The sequence below is a fragment of the Bactrocera dorsalis genome, chromosome 5 (assembly GCF_023373825.1).
Source record: "Bactrocera dorsalis isolate Fly_Bdor chromosome 5, ASM2337382v1, whole genome shotgun sequence".
NCBI classification, from domain to species: Eukaryota; Metazoa; Arthropoda; class Insecta; order Diptera; family Tephritidae; genus Bactrocera; species Bactrocera dorsalis.
Genome location: NC_064307.1, coordinates 39,246,160 through 39,273,422, shown reverse-complemented (window position 1 = coordinate 39,273,422; position 27,263 = coordinate 39,246,160). Strand labels below are relative to the sequence as shown.

The following is a 27,263-nucleotide window of genomic DNA, read 5'->3' as shown; positions in this document are numbered from 1 at the left end:
TGCATGTTTGCGATAGTAACATGTAGCATGCAATACAGTTGTGTGCAAATAAGTGATAACAGTGAGTAACGATGTGTTTATGAGCATCAGCAATATAAATAATAGTTAGCAATGATAAGGACTTAGAATTGTTAGGATTCCTTTTACTGTTTAAAATCTTGTTTAGTTTATTCCATGGGATAAATTAGTTAACAAATTTAATAAAACTTGTATAGGTGGTCTTTGACATTCCAAGGACTTCGTTTTAAGTCTGGGAGAGATTTTGGGTCTGGCGTTATTTGAATAAAAGAAAAAATTCACAGGTGCATCTCTTATAGCATACAAGAGTATACAAATATCTTTATCTTATTTCTTCAGTCTTTTATATATAGGATGATCCATTTCGAGGTTCCTTACCTTTTGCCAATCGACCGGCCCAAAACTTGAATTAATTCCATTATTGATGTGATGCGTGGGAAGTGGCGATGATTTCAATGGCCCACAAACCACAACAGACCGTAGTTTTTCTGAATAAAAAAGAGCATATGTATATATATATAGTAATTAGTTATCGTCGATCATCGGATAAATGAGGAGTGTCCAGGCAACGGACGGTTAGAGAGACAGACATTTCTTCTCAGCTACGTTAAACCTTTGCTAGTCCATACGAATATAACTCCTGCTATTCGCACTTGTACTTCAGAAAATCGTCTTGTGGTGAGCAAAGCGCCTTGTGGGCAAAAAAAATGGCTCCAATATTAAACGGTTAGTAGAAAAAGTTTTTTCGTATTTCTGGTCAAACTTGAACTTTTTTCTTTTTTTTATATTTATAATGAACACTAATGAACCAAATATATCTCATTTTTGTCGAGATTATTCCATCAGTGTAAAACTTTTCTCGTTTTTCGGCGAAAAACTGCGACAAGTAATTTTCACAGGCTTCTCTTGAAGCCAACTTTACTCCATTCAGGGAGCTCTGCATTGACCGAAACAAATCGTAGTCCGATGGTGCAAGGTCAGGGTTATATGGTGGATGCATCAAAACTTCCCAGCCAAACTCTCTCAGTTTTTGCCGAGTCAACAAAGATGTGTGTGGTCTAGCGTTGTCCTGATTGAAGACGAAGCCTTTTCTGTTGATCAGTTCAGGCGGTTTTTTTCGATTGCTTGCTTCAATCTTAGCAGTTGTTCACAGTAAAATGTAGAATCAATCGATCGAAAGGATAATTTCTTTCCCATCCGATTAACCACGAGGCGTCAATCCTGGCTTACCGACCATTTGTTGAGCTTCACCACGCTTGAAGCATGATCTTTTTCGCACAGTATTGTCGTATTTGATCTACTCTTCGTCTTCCGTTACCATTCGCTTCACAAATGGTTTGATTTCATTTCGTTTTAGCAAATAATTGCAGACATTAACTCAGTCCATTAAATTGTTCACAGACAATTCATTTGGTACCCAAATATCGAGCTTCTTTGTAGCCAGCCTTTTTTAAATGGTTCAAAACCTTTCGATAATGAATGTTAAGTTCCTTAGCGCTGGCATGTCTGCTGGTCCTGGTAATCTTTTCCATAATTTCATTGACATTTTCAACGGCATTTTTCCCTTTTTTATACAAAAATTTCAAAATATAACGAATTTCTTCTTTATTTTCATTCATTTTTGAACAGCTGTAACATTTTTCCAACTTCTCCGAATTTAGATTTTTTTGGTTAAATGATGCTTAAAATCTCACCTTTCCAACGCTATACTCGTATGGTATGACACAATGTGATTGGTAGCACTGGAGATATACGACAGCAACGAAATCTATTGACAAAATACGGAAAGACTTTTTCGGCTACCCAATGTTTATGCGCACCAGGTTTGTTCGATATCTGAAAAGACAAACTCTAAGTGTGTAAGCCTTTATTACGCAAACGTGGGACCATAAAGAAGGAAATGCTCCCTATGGAGCCTGTCATTATTGTGGTAGACTTTCCTTGGCTAATGCTAGCGGTTCCGCCGCATATGAAGGCTCTCGCCACGTCTCTTGTGGGCAGATTTGCCAACAGTTTAGAGAAGAGCCTAGCCCCAAACTTTCTACGACTGGGTTAGTGGTCCTTTCACAGCTTTTAGTTGGCGACAGTTCCGTTGATACAAGAGTAACGCTAAAGCTAAGGTCGAGTCCAGGATGCACCGAATTGAAAGCCAGCTGCACTATATCCCAAGACTTGATAAAAGAACCAGTACTAAAGGGTTTCGAGCGGCTGTCGTCTCAAATGTAGCTATGCAAAAAAATTTAGCTAAGGAGTTCTTGTATGCTAGACTCGGCGGTACGCCTCAAATGCATTCAATTACGATTTCAGACGAGTAAATTAATCACAATAACAATAGCAATAAAACAACGAATGTAATGAACTTGACGTTCGTTGATAGTGTAACGGTCTAGCGACCCTAATCGAACAATCGTTTTAACTAGCGCTTTAGGTGACCTATGCAACAACGAAAAACAACGACAGTTGCGGTGCAGTCAGTGGTTCAAGGAAAAACAAATAAATATAGTTGGGTCCAATCATATCTGCAGACGCAAGTATATATGTATGTACACAGTTATTTAAATAAATATAAATAAGTATATATATACTATATGTATATAATGGGTGATCCAAGTAGAGGTATTTTTTTCTAAGTCTTTTTTTGACAGATCGCGCATGAGTTGCGACATCACTTCGTTCTATGTGCTCTATAAAAGTTCCAAGAAGATTCGACGTTGTTGAGCCAAATTTTGTTTAGCGATAAGGCCTATTTCTGGCTCAACGAGTATGTAAACAAGCTAAATTGACGAGGCGCATGCTGAAGAGATTCTAGAGCTGCCATTTCACCATTTGGTGGGACGGTGGAATCATCGGTCCATATTTTTTAAAAAATTATGTCGACGGCTACGTTGTCCATCGCGACCGTTATCGTGCCATGATAACCAACTATTTCATGTCCGAAATTGAAGCTCGTGATCAGGACGACACCAGTTCCCACACACCGCATAAATGGATTTATTGAGAGAACACTTCGGTGAGCAGATATGTAGTTTGAAGTTTTGGACCGGTCTAGCCCACCAAGATCATGTGATATCACACTTTTAGACTTTTTACTGTGGAGATACGTAAAGTCTAAAATCTATGTGGACAATCCCGCTTCGAATAAGTAGGGAACCTTGAAATGAATCACCCTTTATTTGTATGGGCAGTTACCTGCATATTTAAACGGCCAACGAGCACGAGCATATCTATTTTTACGTTCATGTGTACTTATATATCACATGTGCAGATATTCATTTGATTTTGTCCAATGAACAGATCCACCTGCACTATTCGCATAAAGAATTTCATTGCGAATAGATCGCACGGCGGCAATCTCTTGCCCCTCCGCATCTATTTTCAGATCTAGTAAGTGGTCCACACCGATTTAACGACGAATAATCAGGGTTGACTTTGACATGCTTCGGTAGCAGCGCTGCCGGCGACAAAGCGGTCAGCCGTGCACGATTCACACAGCTACGTTTCTGCATTTACTTGTGCAAAAGAATTAAATCGGATGTACCCTATACTTTTAGTTGTACATATGTATGGCATGCAACGCGTCACTTGCTCCGTATTGTCGCGGCATTTAGTTCGTTTTGTTCGCCGTTAACTTTTACATACGCTTCGCCAGTCGGCGGTCTAAATGTTCATTTAAATGGCTAAAGCAAAAAATATAAAAATAAAGTACCATAGTTAAGTAATGCAGCTCAGCCGATTTGTGAGAAGTTAAAAGGCGAAATCGTTAACAACTTATTTTTTGGTATCAAATTAGAATGACATGGCTACGAGGCCCGAGCATGTCAAGAACAGACGAAATCATTAAGGAAGTGAGGAAAGTAGTGGTGGCCAATCGTCGACTCACCTTTAGAGAAAGCTCAGAAACTAAACAGATCGACTGGCTTGTGCTATTCGATTTTAACCAATATTTGGATATGAGCCGGGTCGCTGCGAAGTTTGAGCCAAAATTGCTCACTTTCGACCAAAAACAGCATCGCGTTAACATTGCTAAGGAGATGTTGGATTCAGTCCGCGACGACCCAAATCTGTTTCAAAGGGTCATACCTGGTTATGTATTATGGGTTTATGATTATGACGTCGAAACCAAAGCACCAAAAAAGCGCTGCAGTTAGGTTATGTGAAGGTTTTGCTAACAGGTTTCTTAGATTACAAGTTCTTGTCAAAGGGTTGTACGGTCAATAAAGAAAAGTTTCCGCAAGTTATACGTAATTTTCGCGAGGTAATCTGTCAAAAATGCCCGGATTTGTGGAAGAACAAAAATTGGCTTTTGTGCTATAATGACGCCCCTGCTCACGCATCTTTGCTTCTGCATGAATATCTGGCCAAAGGCAACACATTAACGGTGACGCAGTCATCGGTATTTCTCAGACCTGGCCCCCCAGTGACATTTGTGTTTTCAAAACGTAAGAGGCCCTTGAAAGGACGACGCTACGATTGAGGCGATAAAAACTACATCGAAAGCGGAGTCAAACCAGATTACAAAATATTATTTTTGTGCAATATAATTGGCGATGATTACTTTGTAGGTATGAATAAATAAATACTTTCATAAGAAATACAAAATTCGCGATACGTTTTGAATAAACTTGTATACTTACATAGCTAATAAGGCTGGTTAATAAAAATTAATATTACCGGTAAAAAGGGCTGCCCGAAGTCATGCTGGAATTCCGACCGCTTCAGTCAGTAAAAACTCTCCTAACCTATGGAAAGTTTTCCGAGTATATTCAAAGCAGAAGTCTTTGTTATAAGGTGCTGTGTAGAGATAAATCTCTCAAGCAACTATCACAAGAAAAGTATCACCATACTTAGCGATAGCCAAGCGGCGCCAGTTGCAACTTATCTGTGTGCTCGGTCACATAGGTATAGCCCAGAATGAACTGGCTGTCGAGCTCGCCCGCTTTGCAGCTTCCACCAATAAGGAAAGTATGCAACCCTTTGTTGCGGTTGGCTCTCATACCAGAAAGAAGCTGCTCTGCAAGGAGGAAAGAGCAGGCAGTGGGAAGTATTGGCAACAACTCCAAGGCATGCTCCAGTCCAAGTTGCTAATGGATGGCAACAACCTTAGCAGATTTAAAAATTAATCAATCTCCCAAGATATAAATTCCGGCTACTTATCGCATTCTACACTGGCCATTATAAGCTTAAAAAACTTTTATTTAACATGGGTCTAGCCACATGGAGCCGTAAACTCCCGAGCAAGGGATTACATCGCCTCAATAGAATCTAGCAGCATATTGGAATTCGTCAATGTGCTTGGGCTATGTGAGTTATTGTGACTTAGGGCAGGACACAACAGACCTTAGGTTGCGGTGCAAATTTCATTAATTATCTGTTCTGTTTTATTGTATGGAAAGAATTAGTTGCAATTACTTTATTCTTACTTCTAAAGTTAAGACCCTCAGCAGTAAATCTCAAGCTCTTTTATCTAGCGAATTAGGACAAGGATTAGAGAGGTAAATTCTATACCATGTATAGGGTATTCAGTTTCACACGAAGTTTGTAACATCGAGAAGAGAACGTCAGAACGTTAAAAGCTTCTTCCAATCGTCGAAGCACTTCTACAGCTTGATTTTTTAGAACTACTAACTAGAAGCCATATTATCTGGTGGTAAAAATCTGCGTCAGAAATATTTGTTTTAAAATCAACCCAATTAACTCAAATGATAATTACGTGATATGAACTCTACCGAAGGAGCAAAATATATGAGGCTATTAGAGCTATGACAACGACCAGACCAATTTCATTCACATTTAGTGCTGACCCACTTGACCAACATGAATGATTTAAAGCCAGATGATAATTGAAAATGTATGGAAGTTGCTACATCGCATATATTGGGGCTGAATCTAGACAGATTGAATTAACTTTTTTCATTACTTTGGTATACTAAAGAACATGTTTTCATGACTTTTCATGAATATAACCAACTCACTGAGCGACTCCTTGAATAATAATTATTTATGAATTATATATGGTATATGAGAACTGAGGTAATACGTAGACCTGTTTTACAAATTTTCGGCATTAAACTTTGGTATATCCCATATTAAACGTTCACTAAATTGTGCTAAGATACCTGATATATACGGTATAAAGTCATTAGGAAGTTTGAAATTCTTATATTAGGTACATAGAGGATAGAGATAGTGTTAACCTGTTAAGTAGGTTAATAATAATGCTGCGCCTTCAGATTCAATGAGCGCTGATAGCACCATTTTGTTACACTTTCGTACGACCTTTAATCTTGATATCACGTCTCCTTGTTGTGTTCAAACCATTTGGTGCTCTCAATGAAACTACTTATATCCGTTATGCTTTTTTGTAGACATTCGAGGTTTGGGATCTGATGGATTCCAGAAATTCGATATTTAATTTGTGGTTGAGCTGGGCACTCACAGAGGAAGTGAAGAACATTTTCTTTGTCCCTTCGAGTTTACAACTATGGCAAGTGTTGTATTCGGCCATACCCGTTTATAGCGCATATTCTCCAAGTGCCCAGTGTTCCTTTATAGAAGCTGTCTGCATATTTATCCTGGACCTATGTAATAAGTCCTTAGTTATATACATATGGGTAGTTATGTTGCCAGGTAACATGTGTACCAAGTTTCATCAAGATAATTAATTATACCCTTAACATGATTTACTAAGGTTTCCATAACGTATGTAACACCCAAAAAAAGAACGTCGGAGACATATATATAAACTTATCCAACTCCACTGAATATCCGTCTGTATATACATAACTAGTCTCTCAGTTTTTGAGATCTCGATCTGAAATTTTGCACAAGTCCTTTTCCCATCTGCTTGTTATTCATAACCACCGTTATCGGAAAACTGTAGTAATATAGCTGCCATAAAAATTGAAAGAGTAATATTATATTTTTGTAAGGAAAAAATGTTTGTGTGTAAAGTTATCTTCAGGAAATTTAGCAGAGATCATTATTTTAGGCATCTCTGAAGAATTTTTGAGATCGAAGTGCTATATCATATAGCTATCAGACAGCTGACCGATAAAACTCAATTCCGTGTATGGCAAACTCTTCTTCAGCAACTGTTAGATGATGAAAACTGTTATTTCTACATATTCACCATAGCTATCACAGCTCGTTAAGTCAGTGGTACTCGTATTATAATTACAGCTACACTGATACATTCTTAAAACATTCACGCTCGAGTTTCGCTTGGTACATTGGAGAACCTCTAGATCTACTGTTGAAAGCATTATGTCAAAAATATAAGTACGTAGCAAGCCTAAGTAGATTCTTATTTATAGTATGTTTATACATACAAATTAATTCTCACTTTAATGTAATCAACTCAATGTTGGATTTGATTATAAAGGAGGCACATTCACTTCGACCATAAGTACGTTTCAATATCTACGTGTTCGTAAGATCGCAAAAGTGACGAAGATGAATAGGAATCTCAAATTTTCCTCTGCTGTGTAGAGTATGCCTTCGTTATTGCATTATTTTTCATAGTTTTTCTATAATCCGCCGCGAACATTAATTTCTAGATGGGATGATAGTGATATGCAAAGTGGAGAAAGATACGGCAATTGAAATGTTTTATTTATTTACGGAAATTTTACAGTCCAATTATTTACCGTGTAAAAATAAATTCTAGATATTTATGTGTAGTTATGCAGCTGATATGTAATACTTACGGCAGTGTGCGAGGCACTAAGCGTTCGCTTTCATTTGGTTATAGCTCCAAGGCACAAGACACTGAAGTAAGAAACATCTGTGTGTAGAGTGAAAAGTGCAAATTGAATGGGAGAAGAATCAATTAGAGCCGTGACACTCATGAATTATTAATTGCTCTCAATATTCATGATTTATTTATGCGGCAGACAAAAGATATGAACTCCACCAAAACCGATCAGCTATGGTACTTTGACTGTCAATATTCAAATTGTTTGTATAAAACTTGGATTCTATTACTACAGTTTTTAGCAAGAGCTGCAACTGGTGTAACTGCTAGCTACATACAGATCGCGATATAATAATTTGGAGCAGTTCTATAGTTCTCTTTATGTTTATACCTTTCAAAGAGCTCCCTATATGAGATATATTGGTATTCTCATTTGAATATGAAGATTCGAAACCTTTGATAAAAAACGAAATATGTGTACATATATAAAATATGACTAAAATTATAGAGAATTTCCTTAATTTTACCTAATAGAAAGTACATACCTAAATATTTAGAGGAATATCAACTGGAAGCACTAGAGCGAGCCTAAAATTGGTGCGACTGGAAATGTTAAAATTGGCCGCTTCACCTTTTAGAAGGGGAACCGAACATACCATATGTGTTATGATGATTCTTTTAGAACCCCCCAGAGATGACCTAGTGACTGATGTCCAGAGCATACTGAAATTAAGAAGGGAACACTTCTGCAGCCTGCTGAATAGCAGTGAAAACATAACACCTGAAGATGCTGTATCCGTTTCCCCAAGGGCTGATGATGGAGCAGACGTTCCATTGCCCGCCTATGAAGAAATTCGAATAGCAATTATCCGTCAGAAGAACAAGGGGAGTATGCATCAGTTTCTTTCTAGAATATGGTCGAACGGAAGCTTGTCCGACGATTGGAATTTAAATACGCTCTGCCCAATCCTCAAAAAAGCAGACCCCACAGTCTGCGTCAGCTACCGTGGGATAAGTCTCCTAAAGTTCGCATACAAAGCCCAGATTCAACAGATTGATTGGATCTTATCAGTGTAGCTTCAGGCCTGGAAAGTCAACAACAACCAGATATTCACCATACGCAAATCTTGGAAAATACCCGGGAAAGGTTCGGTCACCTGTTCGTCGATTTCAATGTTGCTTTTGACAGCATGAAAAGAAGCTGCCTTTTGCCGCGGTGTCTGAATTTGGTATCCCCGCTAAACTAGTGCTGTGTAAACTGACGTTGAACAATACCAAAAGCTCCATCAGGATCGGGAAGAACCTGACCGGGCCGTTCGACACCAGACAGGCTTTCGAGAAGGTACAATCTTCTAGGAATGTACAATTGCTGGCGCAAATGTATGGGGATGATATTGATAGCATTGGCCTTAACAACCGCGCCGTTAGTTCTGCTTTCTCTAGACTGGATAAGGAAACGGAGCAAATGGGTCTGGTAATGAAGGAAGACAATACGAAATACCTCCTGTAATCAAACAAACAGTCGTCGAATTTGCTACATGGCTCCCACGTTATTATTTACAATCATAACTTCGAAGTCGTGAATAATTTCTTCTACTTTGGAACCAGTATTAACACCAAAAACAATTCAACGCAGAATAATTCATGCCAACAGGTGCTACTTTGAACTGAGTAGGCAATTGAGAAGTTAAGTCCTCTTTCGATGGTGCAGAGGCATGGACGATGACAAAATCTGATGAGTCGGCGTTACTTAGTTTGCGAGAGAAAGGTTCTGTGAAAGATTTATGGTCCTTGCGCATCGGCAACGGCGAATACCGCAGTCGATGAAGCAATGAACTGTACGAGATGTACGACAACATTGATATAATCCAGCGAATTAAGAGACAGTGGTTACGCAGGCTAGGTCAAGGCGTCCGAATGGATAAACACACTCCAGCTCTGAAAGTATGCGATGCAGTAGCCGTCGGAGAAAGCAGAGGAAGAGGAAGACCTACACTCCATTGGAAGGACCAGGTGGAGAAGGACGTGGTTACACTTGGAATCTCCAATAGCATTGATTGCTGTCTAGTTTTACATATGTACATATCTTTTCTATACCAATCGTAAAGGGGCCTTAAGATACTTCCAAACATATTTCAGCTGCAAAATCAAAATCCTCAATGAACTCTGAAATATTTAATGCCAACTATTCATTATCTTGCAACAGCTTTCATTCCAACTTAGTACATATCTATGTATGTACAATTATAGTTTTCGACTCACACACATGGATAAATATGTAACTTTGTAAATATGTAAATATTTGTGAGTGATTCGTGCTTTGACGTCGATTTCTCTTGAATGCAATTCGGTAGCTTTTGTCGCTCTTTGCCGCTTGAAAATCCCTTTGTTTTAGTGTATTACCTTTGTTGTTGCTTAGATTGATTGCTGATGATGCAGTTGTTATTGCAATTTATGTGCTGTTGTTGCTGCATTCTCCCAGTGTTATTGTCTTTACCACGATAAAGAGCTGCCTAGTTTTTCTTCTTTTTTCTTTTTGAGTTTTTGTTGTCTTGCCTATTATCCGCTTTGTTGTTGTGTGCTGTTTTAATTCTTGGCTGTATGAAATTGCTTTTGTTTCGCCTCATTTTCGGTTTGCTGTCGTCGTCGTTTTTTCTTTGTCATCTACAATTCTCTCTCAGTTGCAGTTTGCTGAACAATTGCATACATACTTGTATATATGTACGTACTTGTGTAGGTGTATATGTTCACACAACGTGGTGAACGTGGGACTTCAACCCAACTGGGTGGGTTGTTGCAACTTACCGGCTATCGCCATGCAACATTGAGTAAGTCTTAGCGCTTGAAAACAATAGCAAGCAGAAAGCCGCTTTACTCTAATAAAGATGGTAATAGATCATCTACCTCCCGATGCTGTCCATACCCCCGCTCGCATCTAAACCTTCTCGATGCAGCTTTTTGAAGAAAAGTTACAAAGTTTCGACTTACAAATTCTCAAATTATATGCGCTTGTTGAGTGCAGTGTGCCAGATTCCAAACAGTCTACTTGAAACTCTGCAAACAACACATATCCGTAGGATGCGGGCCTTGGCGTTGTCGTGGTGCAACTTCCATCGGCTGCAATGTCTTGTCGGAACCGATTGACTTTTAGTTTGAGTCCCTTGAGGACTTCCACGTAAAACTTGACGTTGACGGTTTGTCCAGGTGGAACAAATTCATGGTGGACCATGCCTTTCATGTAAAGAAAAAGACAATGAGCAGCGTTTTCATTTTGGATTGCCAGTCCGGTTTCGGTCTTCATCAGCGACCTCTTTCCGGCCCTCCAAGAAGGCCTTCTTGCTAAAGCAACGTCTGTAAAGCCTGCTTGATCATATTAAACGTCTCTGTCGCAGATTTACCGAGTTTCACACAGAATTTAATCGCGTACCTCTGCTCTAACGAACGCTGCATTTTCGGCTTGCACTACTCACAGAAATACGTCGCATCAGCCGCTCGTTCGATAGCTAGAAACGCTCTATATCAAATCTAGTCGGTGCCCGCACGCTTCGCAGTACAGTCGAGGCGGAAGAAAATTAGTCCTATTACTTTCCGGACAAACCTTGTATATACTTAAAAGGATCTCTGACGTTTCCACATGTTACAAACATTGAAGGAAAGTTAATATACTTTGGTTAGGGTGTAATGATTCAAGGCAAGTGACTATCACGGTTGGCTTGAGAAAATTCCACCTGAGGGACATATATAGAAAAATTACATCAATTAATCCTACAAAAATACCCAAGCAGTATTAAAAAACGTGAGATACTCGTAATGTTCTCACCAAGAGTTTGCTTCAATAAATTTATTGCTTCGTTGTCTGTATGCCTTGTAGCGCCGTCTTGTTGGAATCAAAGGTGGTCCACATCAATATGATCCAACTTAAGTACGAAAAAGTCATTAATAATGACTCTCTAGCGTTCCCCATTGACTGTAGCATTATTGAGGAAATATGGACCAGTGATGTCTTCTGCCCATAGATCACATCAATCAGTGACTTTTTAGGGATGGAGCGGCGTCTCAGCAAAGGACTTACTTGGCTTGGATTGTCAACACTATGAAAAAGCAAAATTTTGTTTATTATTATGCTGGACATTTTTTTTGAGAATAGGATATCATGTCGTTTTGTGCTCGGTTACCAACCGCAAAACGCGTTTGATAGTTGTTTGGTTTCAAATTTTGTACGATTTGGTTTTCGTAAACCCACAAACCAAAACCCTTCCACAAAATCTTCAGAGGTCTGGATGAGCACAGTTTCAAGTGTTGAGTGATTATGTCGATCGAACCGACCGTTTCTGCGACAGTCGGGTCTACGTAACCGGAATGATCATGGAGTTTTATTCGGTCAAGGGCGTTCAACTCGGCAGCATTCATTCGCGTCTTCTTTTATACTCTGTAACACAGTAGCAATAGTGTATTCGGTGCGCACTGTACGCCGTCTCTGAGAATACGGTTTATCAACTAGAGTAAGACTAAGTGTAACTCGAAACCGACCTATGGTTGCTCGAATTACTAACTTTACTGTGGGATTATGTCGATCTAACCGACCGTGTCTGCGACAATCGAGTCTACGTAACTGGAATGACCATGGAGTTTTATGCTTCATTTAGTCACCGGTGCAAAATTGATCAGCTGATACTATCTTCTGAGAGAGAGAGAGAGGACATTGAAAATGAACCACTCCTTCAATCGTCCGCTTCTACCGTTCGTATACGTGGATATCCGCGACCTTTCAATTTTTGCGCCAGAATCGAGTCAGCTGATTGCTCTCTTACAATGTTGATTAAGAAAGAGCAAAAACAACCGAACTGGCGAACCGAACCATTATTGTTTTGGTAATAAATTTAAGCAATTTCCAAATGTTGTTCCGGGGTAAGCTTGTTCTTCATAAAATGGTAAGCCAAATTTAGTATAAATAATATAAATATTGTATCTATAAAATACCCGTTAACTACAATGAGTGACGTTTTGATTGGGTTCTATGTATCTGATTGATCTTCTCTTTAATGTTTTCATTCTGCTCTTTCTGGATTATGGAAAGGATTTGAAACATATTTGAGACTCAATTTGTTCGTAGTGAGGTTAATATAATAGTTAAGTCACGGATATCGATAAATTGAAATGTATTTTATGAAGTAACGGTTAAATTTTTATGTATCACATGTAAACATACGTATGTCGGTATATGTCGTATTGAGTATGCGGTTCTAGCATTTAAATCGCATTTGCTAGCCCAAATTTTAATTAAATTCCTACTCTTTCTCCGTTTCATTGCAGGAAAATGTTTATCGGCGGATTAAGTTGGCAAACCAGCCCAGGTAAGTGCAATAAATATATATACACACACACACGTACTTATGGCAACATTAATAAAATGCTATGGAACGAGGGTTGGGAGTAAAGATGTACTACATGCATGACATACATACATACATACTCATATACATATGTGAATTTAAATACAGTGGCGTGTTGCAGTTGCAACGATTCAATGAAATTGCAACAAACAATTTGCTTTTCCAAAATCCAAGTATCATGTGGGTGGGTGTGCCGGCGTGCAGTGTGTTGAAGGGATTCGCTGCGTCTGTGAGGCGACCCAGCCGCAGCGTAATTCAACGACCCGCGACGACCCAAATCGCTTAATTACGCAAATGCTGCTAAGTAAGCATTGTTGCAAGTAGCTAACTGCAACTGAAACTGCTTTGCAACAGCGACCATATGCCTGCGCTTACATACATACATATATACATGCATTCTCGTAACGGTACAAGTACACAGTGAGCCGCTCAAAGCAAACGCTAATAATGATTTTAGTGGAGCATTTTCGTTCGCTTTTGCTGCAAGCACTTGTTTTGCGTATGTATGTATGCATGTATGTGTGTAACAGTGTGCAAATTAGATGATTTCTCCTACAACAATTAACACAAGCGTCTGAAGTCAGGCTATGTTGTTGTTTAGTGTAGTGTCTTCATATTTTATTGTTGTTTTTTCAATAATCTTGATTGCACATTTCCCAGAGTCTTGAAGAGCGTTGCTGCTACATTTGCGTCCAAAAAGCGGTATCAGCTTCGCTTCAGGTGCTAGTTTCGTACACACCTATACATACATATTTACCGAATGTCACGATTTCGACAGTGGTTATCACTGCGCAAAATACGAATGCACCGTTAAAAATTTCGGAACTCGTTTCAACATACACACTTACGAAGTGTGTTAAAAAATAACGGGAATTTTCGTATTTCGAAAAAAAATATATATAAAGAGTGATCGATTTGGAGGTTCCCTACTTTTTGTTTTAGGAAAAAATACAGCAACTTCAAGTTTATTGGGGAATGTATATTCTCATTCAAAAGAGCACAGCCATTGGCATTTCTTTTTGAAGATTATCTCAAATGTTGGCCGCAGCTTTCAGAAGTCTATGCGTTGAGTCCAATTTTCGATCACTCGTTTGAGCATTTCGACTGTTAGCTGACGAATGACAAGCCTAATGTTTTGCTCCAAGGCCTGAATCGAAGCGGGATTGTCGGCATAGACGTTAGACTTTACATATCCCTACGGTGTGATATCACAGGATCTTGGTGGCTAATTTACCAGCTCAAAACGTTAAATTGTCTGCCCACCGAAGTATTCTCTCAATAAAAACATTGATTGAATGTTGAAACCAAAAGCCGGCGAGAACAAGAGCTTTAATTTCAGGCATCCAATATTCGGTTATCATGGCGCGATAATTGTCGCCATTGACGGTTACGTCTTCACTGGCAACATTTTTGAAGAAATATGAACCCATGATTCCACCAGCGCACAAACCAGACAAAACCGTTATTTTTAGAATAAAATGGCAGCTCTTGAATCTCTTCGGGTTGCTCTTCGTCCTGAATGCGACACTTTTGCTTATTTACATACCTATTGATCCAGAAATGGGCCTCATCATTGAACAAAATTTTGCTTGAAACCGTCGGATCTTCTTGGTACTTTTCAGGAACCCATAGAACGAAGCGATCTCGCTTGCGAAGGTCGAGCGGCTTCAGTTCTTGCACAAGCTGTATTTTGTTGCCGTTAAAGTTTAAGATCTCGACGTAAAATCCGCCAAGTCGTTCCATACGTCAGTCCTAGTTGCTGCGAACGGCGCCGAATCGACTCTCCACGGGTTTCGTGTACACGCTATATTTTTTTCACTACCTAGTGGACCTGGTCTATTCGGTCGAATGCTATCCAATAACGAATGCTGGATCTCAAGATGGAGTTGTGAATAGTACGTTCAGTAGTCCAATTTTATGGAGGATAAGTTGAGCGAAGCGATGGCGCTCATTTTTGATTGATTTAGTACGTTAATACACAAAATTGTCGCATTTGGAGTGATGATAATCCAAGCCAAATCATTGTTGAGATGCCATTACATAGTGAAGTTACTGTTTGATGTGATCTATGGGCAGAAGGCATCACTGGTCCATATTTCATCAAAAATGGCGGCGATTATAATATTACTGCCAATGAAGAACGCCATGGAACCAGGATTAATGATCTTTTCGTCCTTTAGTTGATGGCTGTTGACGACCTTTGGCTCCAACAAGACGAGGTTACATGCCATGCAGACAACGAAACATTCAATTTATGGATGGAAACTTTTGGTAAGCGCATTATCTCTCGTCGTGAGGCTTTGGTTTGTTACTAAGGCACGATTTAGCACCGCATTGTTAGTTTTTGTGGGGCTATGTGAAATCGCTTGTCTGCGCAGATAAGCCTGAGAGGGCTGATGCATTATTACTGAAATACAGCCTCAATTGCTGCGAAAATTGGTCGAAAACTTTGCCGCTGCACTGGAATTTATCGAGCCAACCGCAGCGGTCACTTGCCGGTAATCAGCTTTAATACACAATGACCTACTCTTATCTTGGTAATTATCTATACTTTTGGCCATAAAATTAAATGCTATTTTTTCTTGAAAACCACATGTCTAAAATAACACCCTTTATCACGTGAACTAAATTTCAGAATATGCCTGTAAGCCATAATCAATGCGATTTCTTTCTGGGTCTGGGCACAAACACGCATGCATTTGATGCGTTGTACGCGCATGTTCATGCGATATGGGCATCAATTTGAATTGAATTTGCTTTCGATAGCCTCGTTTTTGGTTGAATTTTGCGCTCGCAGCCAATGACGACGACAAAGGTTTCAATTCATCTAAATACGATTTGAGACGCGAAATTGCCAATGATGCATTTCAGCGCTCTCCGCACACACACGAATAACTGTGAATTGCAAAAATAGCAAGAAATTATATACTTATATATGTATATTGACGTAGTAATGTATGTGTATATATGTATATATATATACAATTAAAGCAACAACAATAAAAATAATATATAATGTTACTTGTGTTGTCGAACAGTTGAGAGATGGCGGCTATGTCGTCTCACCGCTGTGTGCAGTGCTCAATTCGATTTGATACAAAATGAATTAAATTGAATTGTAATTGATAGAAATTCTTGAGATTGCATGTGCGCAGTCAAGCCGAGAACTATGACGCTCCGACAGCGGGACTAAGAGGTGTGGTAGGGTAAGAGGTAATTTTGCGGGCAGTCACGCAAGCGATCGTTGAAATTGGTGGTAACGACATAAATTAACATATTCATATTATCTGACATGTTTCTACTTTAAGAGATGGAATATTAGCATTATTGTGATAACTGGTTCAACGGAAGTTCGGCGCTTCAACTGTACATAGAGACTTTTCCTATATCAAAGGCAAGTCGGTCGATACTGCTTTTCACGAGAGAGTTGGTTGGTTATGTATAAAGTTTTTTCTGTAGGCACATTTCTGGACAACGAGTGGCCTTCAACAATGTGCGGCCGGAGGCGGTGGTTGAAGCCCTCGAAAAGTTGAAGGTGGAAGTAAACCTAAAGTACTGCATATATAGTCTTCTTTGCGTCAAGACGTTCGTACCAGAACAGGGTAGTTCAAAGACATACTGAAAGGTTAAGGGGTACCCCGCAGACTGGGGTACTCTCCCCATTGTTTTGAATCTTGATGCTTATCAATCTCTTTAAAGAACCCGAAGAACGAAAATGTGTGGCGACAGCTTACATTGAGGACGTTGTTTTTCTGGTTAAAGGAAAGTTGTAAATATTATATATTTTCCCGTAGTTCCTAGGTGGTGATTAGCCTTCTGAATCCGAGCCTAGTTCCGTGGCTGCCGGTATCACCTCTAGGCAGGCAATGGCGTAGGAGTTTCCTCCTCGCAGGTGCTAAGGTTATACCGCCTTTACTCGGTCGTCAGAGCCTCGTTCGTAGTGAACAGTTGGTACCGCGCAAAGGTGAGGTTGACATTTGGGAGGGATAGGCTATATATTCGCCTCACCAACCCCATTTGCCCATTTTTGGTATTAGCTGAATGGGACCCGAACCGACGGGTATTTCATCGTGGTATCCAACTAAGCGAATAGAAGTGACGTCGCCGTCAGCTAAAATAAAACTAAAATGTTTTTTTTTTTTTACTAGGAGGTATAACCGTGTACATTGCCGGCAGGTGTATTGATACGAAGTGCGCTCTAGGGCTCAAGGCCTTGATATATAAAGAGGTCCGAACAAGGACACTTCGAAATACTCTTCTCATTTAACTGTGTTCGAGAAAACTTTGATCGCTGTATCACGGAGGCTGCTCATGATATGGGAAAAAGTCGCTGAAGAAGATGTTTTTTCATGGATTGGTCGAAGCTAGTAGGGAATCTTGGAGGAGGAGTTTTGTGTAAGGAGCTCTCCGTCACTCTTAGCTTTAGGCTACCGGATCAAGTAGTGTTTTCCAGATAGGAGCTCTACATGTGTCTATGTTAGAAGTAGGAACAAGTTTCTTCGACATCAGATTCACTTGTGTGCCTGGTCATAGCAGAATCGCTGATAACTACAAAACCGATGAGCTACCAAGAAAGTGCACCTTGTCCCGCTCACATCGTAATGGGAGCAAGTTGGATCTCCACTGGCGTCTTGCGTTTTGTTAGTGGATCAATGGGCCTTGCATGCGCCAAGCAGTAGCTGGTCCACGACCCGCTCATAAGCGACTGCAAGCTCATTTTGGCATAGAGTAGAATATACGAAAGCTACTGAGCTACTTGTCCTTAGTAAAATTCATTTATTATTTGGAGCAATAGTAGCGGTTCTTACAGCACATTGTCCAATTGTCATTTATGCGGTAGGGCTATAATTGGTGTCGGATGCAAGTTGTCTGAATTGTATAGAAGAGGATGAGGTGGAACCATTCAGGCACTTTCTCTTCTAATGTCTAAATTTTGCAATGCTGAGGTTAAAAAATCTTCGGCGCATCAGAAAACAAAGCCGAAATTCATATTAGCCGTTTCAGCACATTTTTGATAGGCTCAAGAACACATTAAAGTTTAGTAACTTGGGTCCGCTTGCTAGGGATTACGTTGCAATGAAAACTACCTCAACGGAAACTCTGGAGCTTATCTTCGGTATCCGAAGAATAAACATACAAGGGAAGTTAAGGCAATATTTACGGCCAGTCGGTTCTTCATTTTAGACCAATGGAGCTGGACTCATATTCGACATTGTTATTGAACTCGGGTTAAGAGGCAATGCGAGTGTGAAAAAAACCCACGGAGAATTAAACTCATTATTTCCATTCCCCAGTAGAGAAGAATATACCAATGGTTCTATGATCGACAGTTCCAACTGTGAAATCTACATATTCATCGACGGATCCAATTGTGTTATAAGAACAGGAGTGGACTTTTTCTGTAGTAATCCATACACAGAAGGTAGCTTAAACTAAATGACTACGATTCAGACTTTCAGGCCGAATGCCCGATGTGGGCATAACGGAAAGCGTCAAGTTGGCTTCTGCTCTAATTAGTAAGTACATACAAGTATGGCACACATTCTAGCGGATAGCCAAGTGGCAACTAAGGCTAATCGTAGCACCAATACTAAGTCTCGTGGCATATGTTAGCAAGCTGACTATAATTATTCTCAGAAGGTACTTCGGTTAACATCAACTGGGTTCCCGGTAATATAAGAATAGAAGGAAATGAAAATGCAGACAATCTAACCCGCTTTCATGAAGCTAGAAATATAATTCCTGTAGATTGCTCCAGATTATTAAATGGAAGGAACTGTACCGGTATAAACGCCAATATAAACGAATAAATATGTGCATAAACTTACGAGTAAACTAATTGTATCTGAATTAATGAAGCGTCTTCAAATACGGATTCGTTGCGAGCTTCGATTCGAGTAATAAAAAGACGTAAAGCCTTAGTGGCGGTATAAAGAATATTCGAAAATCTACGGAGGGTTAACTAATAAACGGCGAACGAGAAACTCGCACATCTCATTCCCGCTTTCTGCATATATTTGCATGTGTTTTTGTAATTCTTTTATGGTTTGTATGTGCTCCTCGGTAGATATATGCGCACACATACATATAAGCACGCTTTGTAGTTCATTTTTGAATTTGTAAATTTGATTTGACTAGGCTCCGCCCATTGTAGAGCGGCTAGCTGCTAGCTATTGTTCCGCTAATTTGTTGTTGTTGTATGTATTTATTAGTGAATTTGCCTTCAATGATGACTGTTGGCCGTTGGCCGCCAATGTTGACGTATAGAACGAAACCCCTTCATAGCTGCCCACCACAATTATACGTGTGCCAGCTAACCCCCGCGCGCCACTATTGCTGCGTCCGCATACTCTGTCTGTACAAGTACGACATTTGTTTATTTGTACCTGTGCCAAAAATGCCATCTTTCGAATGACTTTTTCAAAAGCCCCCAAGTGGGCTACTTCATCGCTGCGCTGCGACGGTTTCACGCCTCTTTTTGTTGAATATGTACATACGTCTTTCGGACTGTGTCTGTTCATTCGCTCGCTGACGTTTTCGTTACTGTCTCAAATTTTGTTTGCATTCAATATTATACATAAATGCATACGCTTATTCTCATACATACATACATATGTATATGTACATATGCATTTAGCACTGAAATCTTTTCATATTGGCGGCACTATTCATATTGCACCCTACGGCAAAACCCCGAGGAAATAAACCCGATTTCGAATTTGGAACAAATGTCGTTTGGGCAAAGCAAAAACATTGTGCAACCATCACTTTAGAGGTTGATTTCTTTATCAAAAAATTAAATAATGCAGATAGGTTGTTAAGCGAATCTTCGATGGTGTTTAATTGATCACTTATTGTAAAATAGTTCCTTTTTTGGCAAAAATAGAAGATGAGTAAACTAAGCATAAATAAGAATAAAAGTGAAATTCAAAGGAAATAAGAAACCATCTAGTAATTCTCTTGCCTAATGCGATTCATCCGCTTTTCCGCAAGTTATTCCACTTTTGGATTTGTTGTCAGAAATAAAAGGCGAGCCCAAGTCTTCTTCCGTTCTGACGTTAGACTTTTATGCCTCCAGAGAGCTCAGCAAGCGCTGGTCATCAATCAGGACTTGTGCGACTGTGTAATTCTTAGTCCAGAGTGAACCGTAAGAGCTCCTTCGTATAACTAGCTCTCAGCAAAATTAATTTCGCCGTAATGGCAGCTGTTCTGACTAGACCCTGTTTGATAGGTACACACGCGGTGCGGCTAAATATATTGTCGGACGTTCTTTGCAAAGCTGAATGGAGGATGGCGGTGTGGAATCTTCTTTTCACTTTCTCCTCTTTTGCCCGGCTTTTGTCAGACTGAGATTGAATATTAATCGCCAAGCAAATTTATAGTAAGCTCAAAACTCTTATTAACTTTTAAAATGTTTTCCGCTCCTTTTTATAACTTTGCAACATGTTGCTACAGAGTATAATACAAGTAGTTTAGTTCGCCGAACGACTCTTTATACCTTCTAAAACTAACCAAGATATATAGTTGGAACGGATGACGAGATGAGTTGAAAGAGTTTGCATGTTTGACTGTTCGTGCAAGCTCTAACTTGATATCTTGATGAACTTGGTGCACATGTTTTTTAATACCGTACAAAGTTCGATGGGCGAAATAGAACTATTACCACGCCCACAAAGCGTCATTGATTGAAAACTAATTAAGCTCCAAATTAAGATACAGAACTGTTAGCCTTTAACAAGTGGGCGGAGTTGAAATCCGATTTCTACAAGTTTTACACTTTCCGTCCCCTATTTATTGTATCTCCCGAATTTTTTAAACTAAATCAACCAAATTTGCTCTCAACAAAACTTTTCAGTAATCCTTTCTAAAGCAAAAAAATCTTCGAAAATGGTTTATAACACTTCTCTCTCTCCATATAACGGTTATACTGAAAATTACTAAAAACGCGATAACTCTGTAAAAGAAAGCGTCCGAAATACTCAATTTTTCATCTGAGATGATGCAATTAAGCTCTATAGGAGCCGGTATCAAAATTTGATTTTGGGCGTAACACTGCCCATATGAAGGTAAAATCATATATCGAGACCTGCGCGATCAATTTCAATCTTGGCATGAGACAGTATCCTGAAACTCCTATCCTACGGTGCGCGGTCGGACTAAAATCATACTTTTCATAAGACATAATTTTAAATTCCATCTGACTTTTCCACTTTCCAGTATACGAACTAAGCACCAATGAATGTATTGGGATGAAGTGTCTTTAGCATGACCAAAAATTGCCAACTTATAAAACTGAAAGATAGTGTTTTCCTGTAACTTTGTCAATAAAATGGATAAAATTGGGAGGAAACCAGCCCTAGCTTCCAAATAATTCTTAGCAGGATTTTCAAACATCCGGTTGACTTTATTCCTTATACATATATTAGTGATGGTTTGTGAGGAACCTTTGCTACATTTTGAAGTAATATCGTGCCACAACCACCGCATTCGCCTGATTTACCTTCGTGTAAATTCTGACTATTCAGCAAATTCACATGACCACTCCGAGAGCACCGTTTTTAATCAATTGCGGATATAAAAGTTGAATCGAAGAAGGTTCTAATGACCATCACGACGGAGGACTTTTCCAAGTGCTATGATGACTGGAAAATTCGTTGTCATAAGTATATTGCAACGGGAGGAGATTACTTTGAAGGAGATAAAATGGACAAAATTCACCTTTCAATTTGATCACAGTGGTATATACCGTATATATTGGTCAATGAGTAAAATATCTTAACAAAACTTACTTAAAATAAATATGTAATATTATAATGCACTTAAGTGGACACGGTTTCTTGAAAATTATGTAGTTTATTGATTAATAGGCTTACGCCTGAACAACGTTTACAAATCGTTCAAATGAATGTGTCTCGCGCGCTTCGCTCAACTTATGGTCAACATAATCGACCCACTGAATATATTAGTCGCAACACGTACACGAAGGTAGTAGAGAGTCGATTCGGCGCCTCTGCAGAAACTCGAACTGAAGTATGGAATGCCTTGGCGCATTTTACGTCGAGATCTTAAATTGAAAGCGTTTAAAAAACAGCTTGTGCAAGAAAGTTCTAAGAAGATCCGATATTTTCGAGCCAAATTTTATTCAGAGATGATGCTCATTTCTGTCTTAATGGGTATGTAAACCAGCAAAATTATCGTATTTAGGACGAAGAACAACCTAAAGAGATTCAAGAGCTGCCACTTCATCCAGAAAAAACAACGGTTTGGTGTGGTTTGTGGGCCGCTGGACACATCGGTCCTTATTATTTTAAAAATGTTGCCGGTGATAACGTAACCGTCAATGGCGACCGTTATCGCGCCATGGTAACCCATGATTATTTGATGCCTGAAATTGAAGCTCGTGATCTCGGCAACATTTGTTTTCAAAAATTGGCACATCACATCAATCAATGGATTTATTGAGAGAACACTTTGGAGAGCAGATAATTTCACGTTTTAGGCCGGTAGATTGCCCACCATGATCTTGTGATATCACAGCGTTAGACTCTTTCCTGTGGGAATATGCAAAGTCCAAAGTTTATGCAGACAATCCAGCTTCGATGCAGGTCTTGGAGCAAAAGATCACGGGTGTCATTTGCCGTTCACCAGTCGAAATGCTCAAACAAGTCATCGAAAATAAGACACAACGTATGAACCATTTAAGACGTAGCCGCGGCCAACATTTGAGAGAGGTAATCCATTCACGATTTCGTCGAATAATGTTAAAAAAAAAGGTTAATGAAAATAACACTATAACATTCTTTAAAAAATTTTAAAATTATAAAAAGTGTCTAATTTATTTTATACTATACATCATGTGGGTGAGCAGTATTGACCAGCAATATTCTTGTATTCGAAAAATCATCCTCTTTTGACTGGTGACTCATCGCTGAGTGTCTAAGTGCTGCTTGCACTGCTATAAAAGGCAACTAAATACGTGTCAATCACTAAATCTTGGCGTTGCATTCATAACTACTGTCTCACAACTACTTTCAATATACTTTTGGACCACATTGCAGAAACGATAAGCATTTTCTCACTAACAAAAAAAAAATAAAATATTGCTACGATACTAGAATCCCTAATGCGGCTACTTAAACGCCACAAGCGGCTTTTACGTCTCATGTGGAAATTCAATTGAAGCATATGTCAGGCCATATAAATTCTATCATACATCAGATTCCTAACATCAGTGGTACGAGTTCAGTTCCTGCAGGGTGCTGAGTCTGCATGTGCGCAGCAGGGGCGCTGTTTGGCACTGTTTCCTACAATTAGTGGTTAATAAGTAGGCATTTGATTTTTTTGCTTTCTCTTTTCTAACCTTTCTTAAGTTGCTATCAACACGCTTTCAGAAGAGCGTCGTCAAAGCTTTACTTATAGACATACATACCTACACGGTACTTGCCATGCCTCGGCAATGATGCTGATGATGGGACAACAAGATTTAGGCTGTGCGCACATCCTACATTGTATCTCACTTCTCGCACGTATGTATGCTGAAGTAGTTGCCGAGAACTGTGTCGAAACAGTGTGCCGCAATGCTGTGCTACTATTCCATCAGGCGCCTCTGCTGATCGCTGACAACCAAATCTAACTAACTGCATATTTTCATAGTTGGTTCGTGAATTGTTTGGCGGCGGTGGTTGCCTGCTTGCCACGCCGCATAACTACAACACGAAGTGTTGACTCTGGGCTGTTGGCTTTTGCTAGCGACTGCGTCAGCACTTTTCGAGTGCGATCCGCTGTGCATGACTAGCTACTCGGTATATACTTGTACGTATGTATGTATGTATGCATGTAACGAGTGCAACGTCAACCACAGTAGCGGTCCGTAACCATCAGCTGGTAACCATTGACTGCAGTCTGGCCATGCTTGAATGCCGATTACTTGACAAATCTAACGCCAGGATATATAAAAGTGACACTCGAGCTGAACAACTTATGGGTGTCTTTGCAGTTTGCCACAACCGATTGACGTCTTTGAGCGTCGGCTCAGTGCTTTTGTGACAGCAAGGACGGTTGTAGTGCTAGCAAACGGTAGCTGGCACGCCTTCTTGTCGGTGCAGAGACCTCTGCAGGCTGAGTAAGGCATTTCCGCTTTGCGGTATACCCCCCGCGTTCGAGGCTAAATGCGGTTAAATGGTATTCAGAGCTCTTATATTCCTAACCACTCAACGGTTTGGTACGACTGCCTGTCAATCTGCGCTTATAATCTCTAATTTTAATATTTAATCGAACGCGCTTGGTATGGCTTGCTAAATTAGGAAGTACCTTGATGCAATTATGTGTAGTTGAGTGTGTAATTACTGACATGGAATTATGTATGCGCAAATTTTATCGCGCACATAGTTATTTTCACATTAATGGCAGTATACTATATATGCTATAAATTCAGTTGGAAGTTTTAAATTTAAATATTGTTCCGATTTTACCCATTTTAGGCACAAGAATACACTTTTATTAGAATTGCATGCATTACTTTAAGATACCTCATAAATTAACCATTTTAAATGGTTAAAGTAAAAAAAAAGTTCGAAAGTCGACTGGGTATGTGGGTCTAGAGAAAATATTGAACCGAAGTCATCAATTTTTGATTTGTGTTTTTTTCCTGGAATGCCATGCTCAGGTCGTTGTATAGACCTGCGTGGGCCTAACAATGTTGACCCTATTTTTACGAGGACTGTTATATATATTTCTGGCCTAATAATGAAAATAGGAATATTTATCAAAGAAAATGGTTTTATTGTTTTTAAAAATATTCTCCGTCAAGATTTATACACTTTTGCATGCGCTCAAACCAATTTTCGAAGCACTTTTTCCTCTCCGAATGAGACACCTCCAAAACCTTTTTGAATGCTTCAACAGCATCTTCTGGCGACGAAAATCGTTGACCACGCATTATTTTCTTGATGTGTGGGAATAAAAAGAAGTCATTGGGTGCCAAGTCAGGGCTGTACGGCGGATGACCCATCAATTCGACGTTTTGGCCGGTCAAAAAAGCGCTGGTTTGAGCCGATGTGTGAGAGCTCGCATTGTCATGGTGCTCAATGATTCGTTTTCTCTTATTCGTTTTTCGAATTTCTTCGAAGACTTCAGGCAAACCAATGGTGGCGTACCACTCAGAATTGACCGTCCTACGTTGCTCAAGCGGAACAGTCGCCACGTGACCAGTTTTGCCGAAGAAACAGGCGACCATTTGCTTGGAAGTGCTTCTCCCACGAACAACTTTCGTTGGATTTGTGCGGGATCCAACGAGAACAAACCTTTTTTACGGCCAGGTGTTCATGCAATATCGAATGTATGCTGGTGGGAGAAATGCATAGGCATGCCTCTATCTGAAGGTATGTTACATGACGGTCTTGCATTATCAGTTCACGTACGGCATCGATGTTTTCTGGCACAACGGCTGTTTTTGGACGACCTTCACGGAATTCGTCTTTGAGCGAGCGTCGGCCACGATTGAATTCGTTGTAACAGTTTTTCACAGTGCTATAGAATGGTGCTTCATAGCCATACAAAGATTTTAGTTCATCGATGCACTCTTGTCGTGATAATCCACGTCGAAAGTTGTGAAAAATGATCGCACGAAAATGTTCACGAGTTAATTCCATTTTTTGGCCGAGATGAATTTTTTAATTCTCTGTAAATAAAACAATTCACGATTAAATGACAAAACGTTCTGAGTGATGTTATGCTAAAAAATGTCAAACTTTCCAATGGAAATGTCAGATTGCACCTGGCAACACTTAGTGTTGCCTAGGCCAGAAATATATATAGCAGCCCTTGTAGTTGACAGTCGTACATCACTCTTAGCAATCTCGTCCACTATCTCATTCATCTCGATGACTTTGTGACCTGGCACCTACTAGAAGTGAAGACGTTTGTTTTTGGCGACACTCCACCGTTGTCCTACTTACCAAGACATTTCTTCTATCAGCGAAAAGGATTATGACCTCGATTGCTGCTTGGCTGTCTACAGAAATGTAGCTGATTCATTAGAGTCTAGCTCCGCGACTTTTCTAAGAGAAAAGACCGCTTTTTGAAGTATACTGCAGTGGTCCGGCAATATAAAAAGCTGCCTTATGCCTAACATCGGACAGTAAACCAACTCCGTCTATTACTCTATTATTTACTATAATTTACTTTATCTTTTACAACATCATTCAAAAATGCATGCTTGCATCTGTGACTCAGAAATGTGGAGATGACGAAAAGGGATTATTTTCAAGACGTCCAAGCTTCTTGCTTACAAATTTCGTTTTTTTGTAACTTGAATAAAGGTAATGTTATTAACGGTGTCGCCTTAGCGACATAGTCTAATGTTATCAATACACTTCTTTAATTTGTCAATAATAGAAATCAAAGTGCTAGAGCTGTTATAAGAACACCCAGTGATACACAGTACTTTATAGTTTTCCATCCTTCGAATAATATATTGGGAATACTATTATTGTTAGTATGTATAAACATCTAACGATATGATGTGTACTACCATCTCGTCGTATAGAAAGTAAGTAGATTTCGTTATGGGCTTTATTGGCCATGATTGGCGATATTCTTACTCTTACTCCAAAAATGTATTGGTACTCTTTGAGCAGTACAGTCTACGTCGTGAAAATGTCACTGCACGCATTTCGTCTTCTTTAAAATGAACGTTTTTAAAATATGATAACAGCAACAGCATGACCTGTAGTATTGAATTTCAGAAGACACGAAAAATTTGACACAACTCAAACTGTAGTATGTATTTGCGTTTGACAGGTCCGAAAATAGAAATGAACATCGTGTCGCTACTCATAAAATGAATTTGAGAAAAGCATGTTTTCAGTATTTGCATATTAAAATAGAAATAGTATTTTGTCTAAGTACTATTTATCTGTAGTAAGAGTACTCTCGTGAGGTGACGTTGAAACAATATAGGATATCTCATTGCTTTTGAAAAGAAAATTTGGTCCGTCGAAAAAAAAAATTCGTCGTAGACCAAAACTTTTTTCATCTCTTCTTCCATCAGTGCTCTGGTTTTTAGTTCGCTGAACTACATCTGTTTCGGAAAAAAGGTTATTTCTTTTCATCGTGCGCATTAAAGCTGGGGGTGCTTTCGAAATCTAACTTATTTCTGA

The 27,263-nt window shown here is 39.4% G+C and overlaps 1 protein-coding gene across 6 annotated transcripts in view; it reads left to right on the top strand.

Moving 5' to 3' along the window:
• The window catches only part of LOC105225304 (RNA-binding protein Musashi homolog Rbp6), a 467,402-nt gene that overhangs the window by 24,059 nt on the left and 416,080 nt on the right, over window positions 1-27,263 (top strand). For all 6 annotated transcript variants that reach the window (XR_007423004.1, XM_049458420.1, XM_049458419.1 and 3 more), the window contains exon 3: window positions 13,025-13,065. Coding sequence is in view for 5 of the 6 variants with exons in the window: in XM_049458420.1 (XP_049314377.1) it covers window positions 13,025-13,065 (41 nt within the window). In the remaining variant the exon portion in view is untranslated. The remainder of the gene's footprint in view (window positions 1-13,024; window positions 13,066-27,263) is intronic.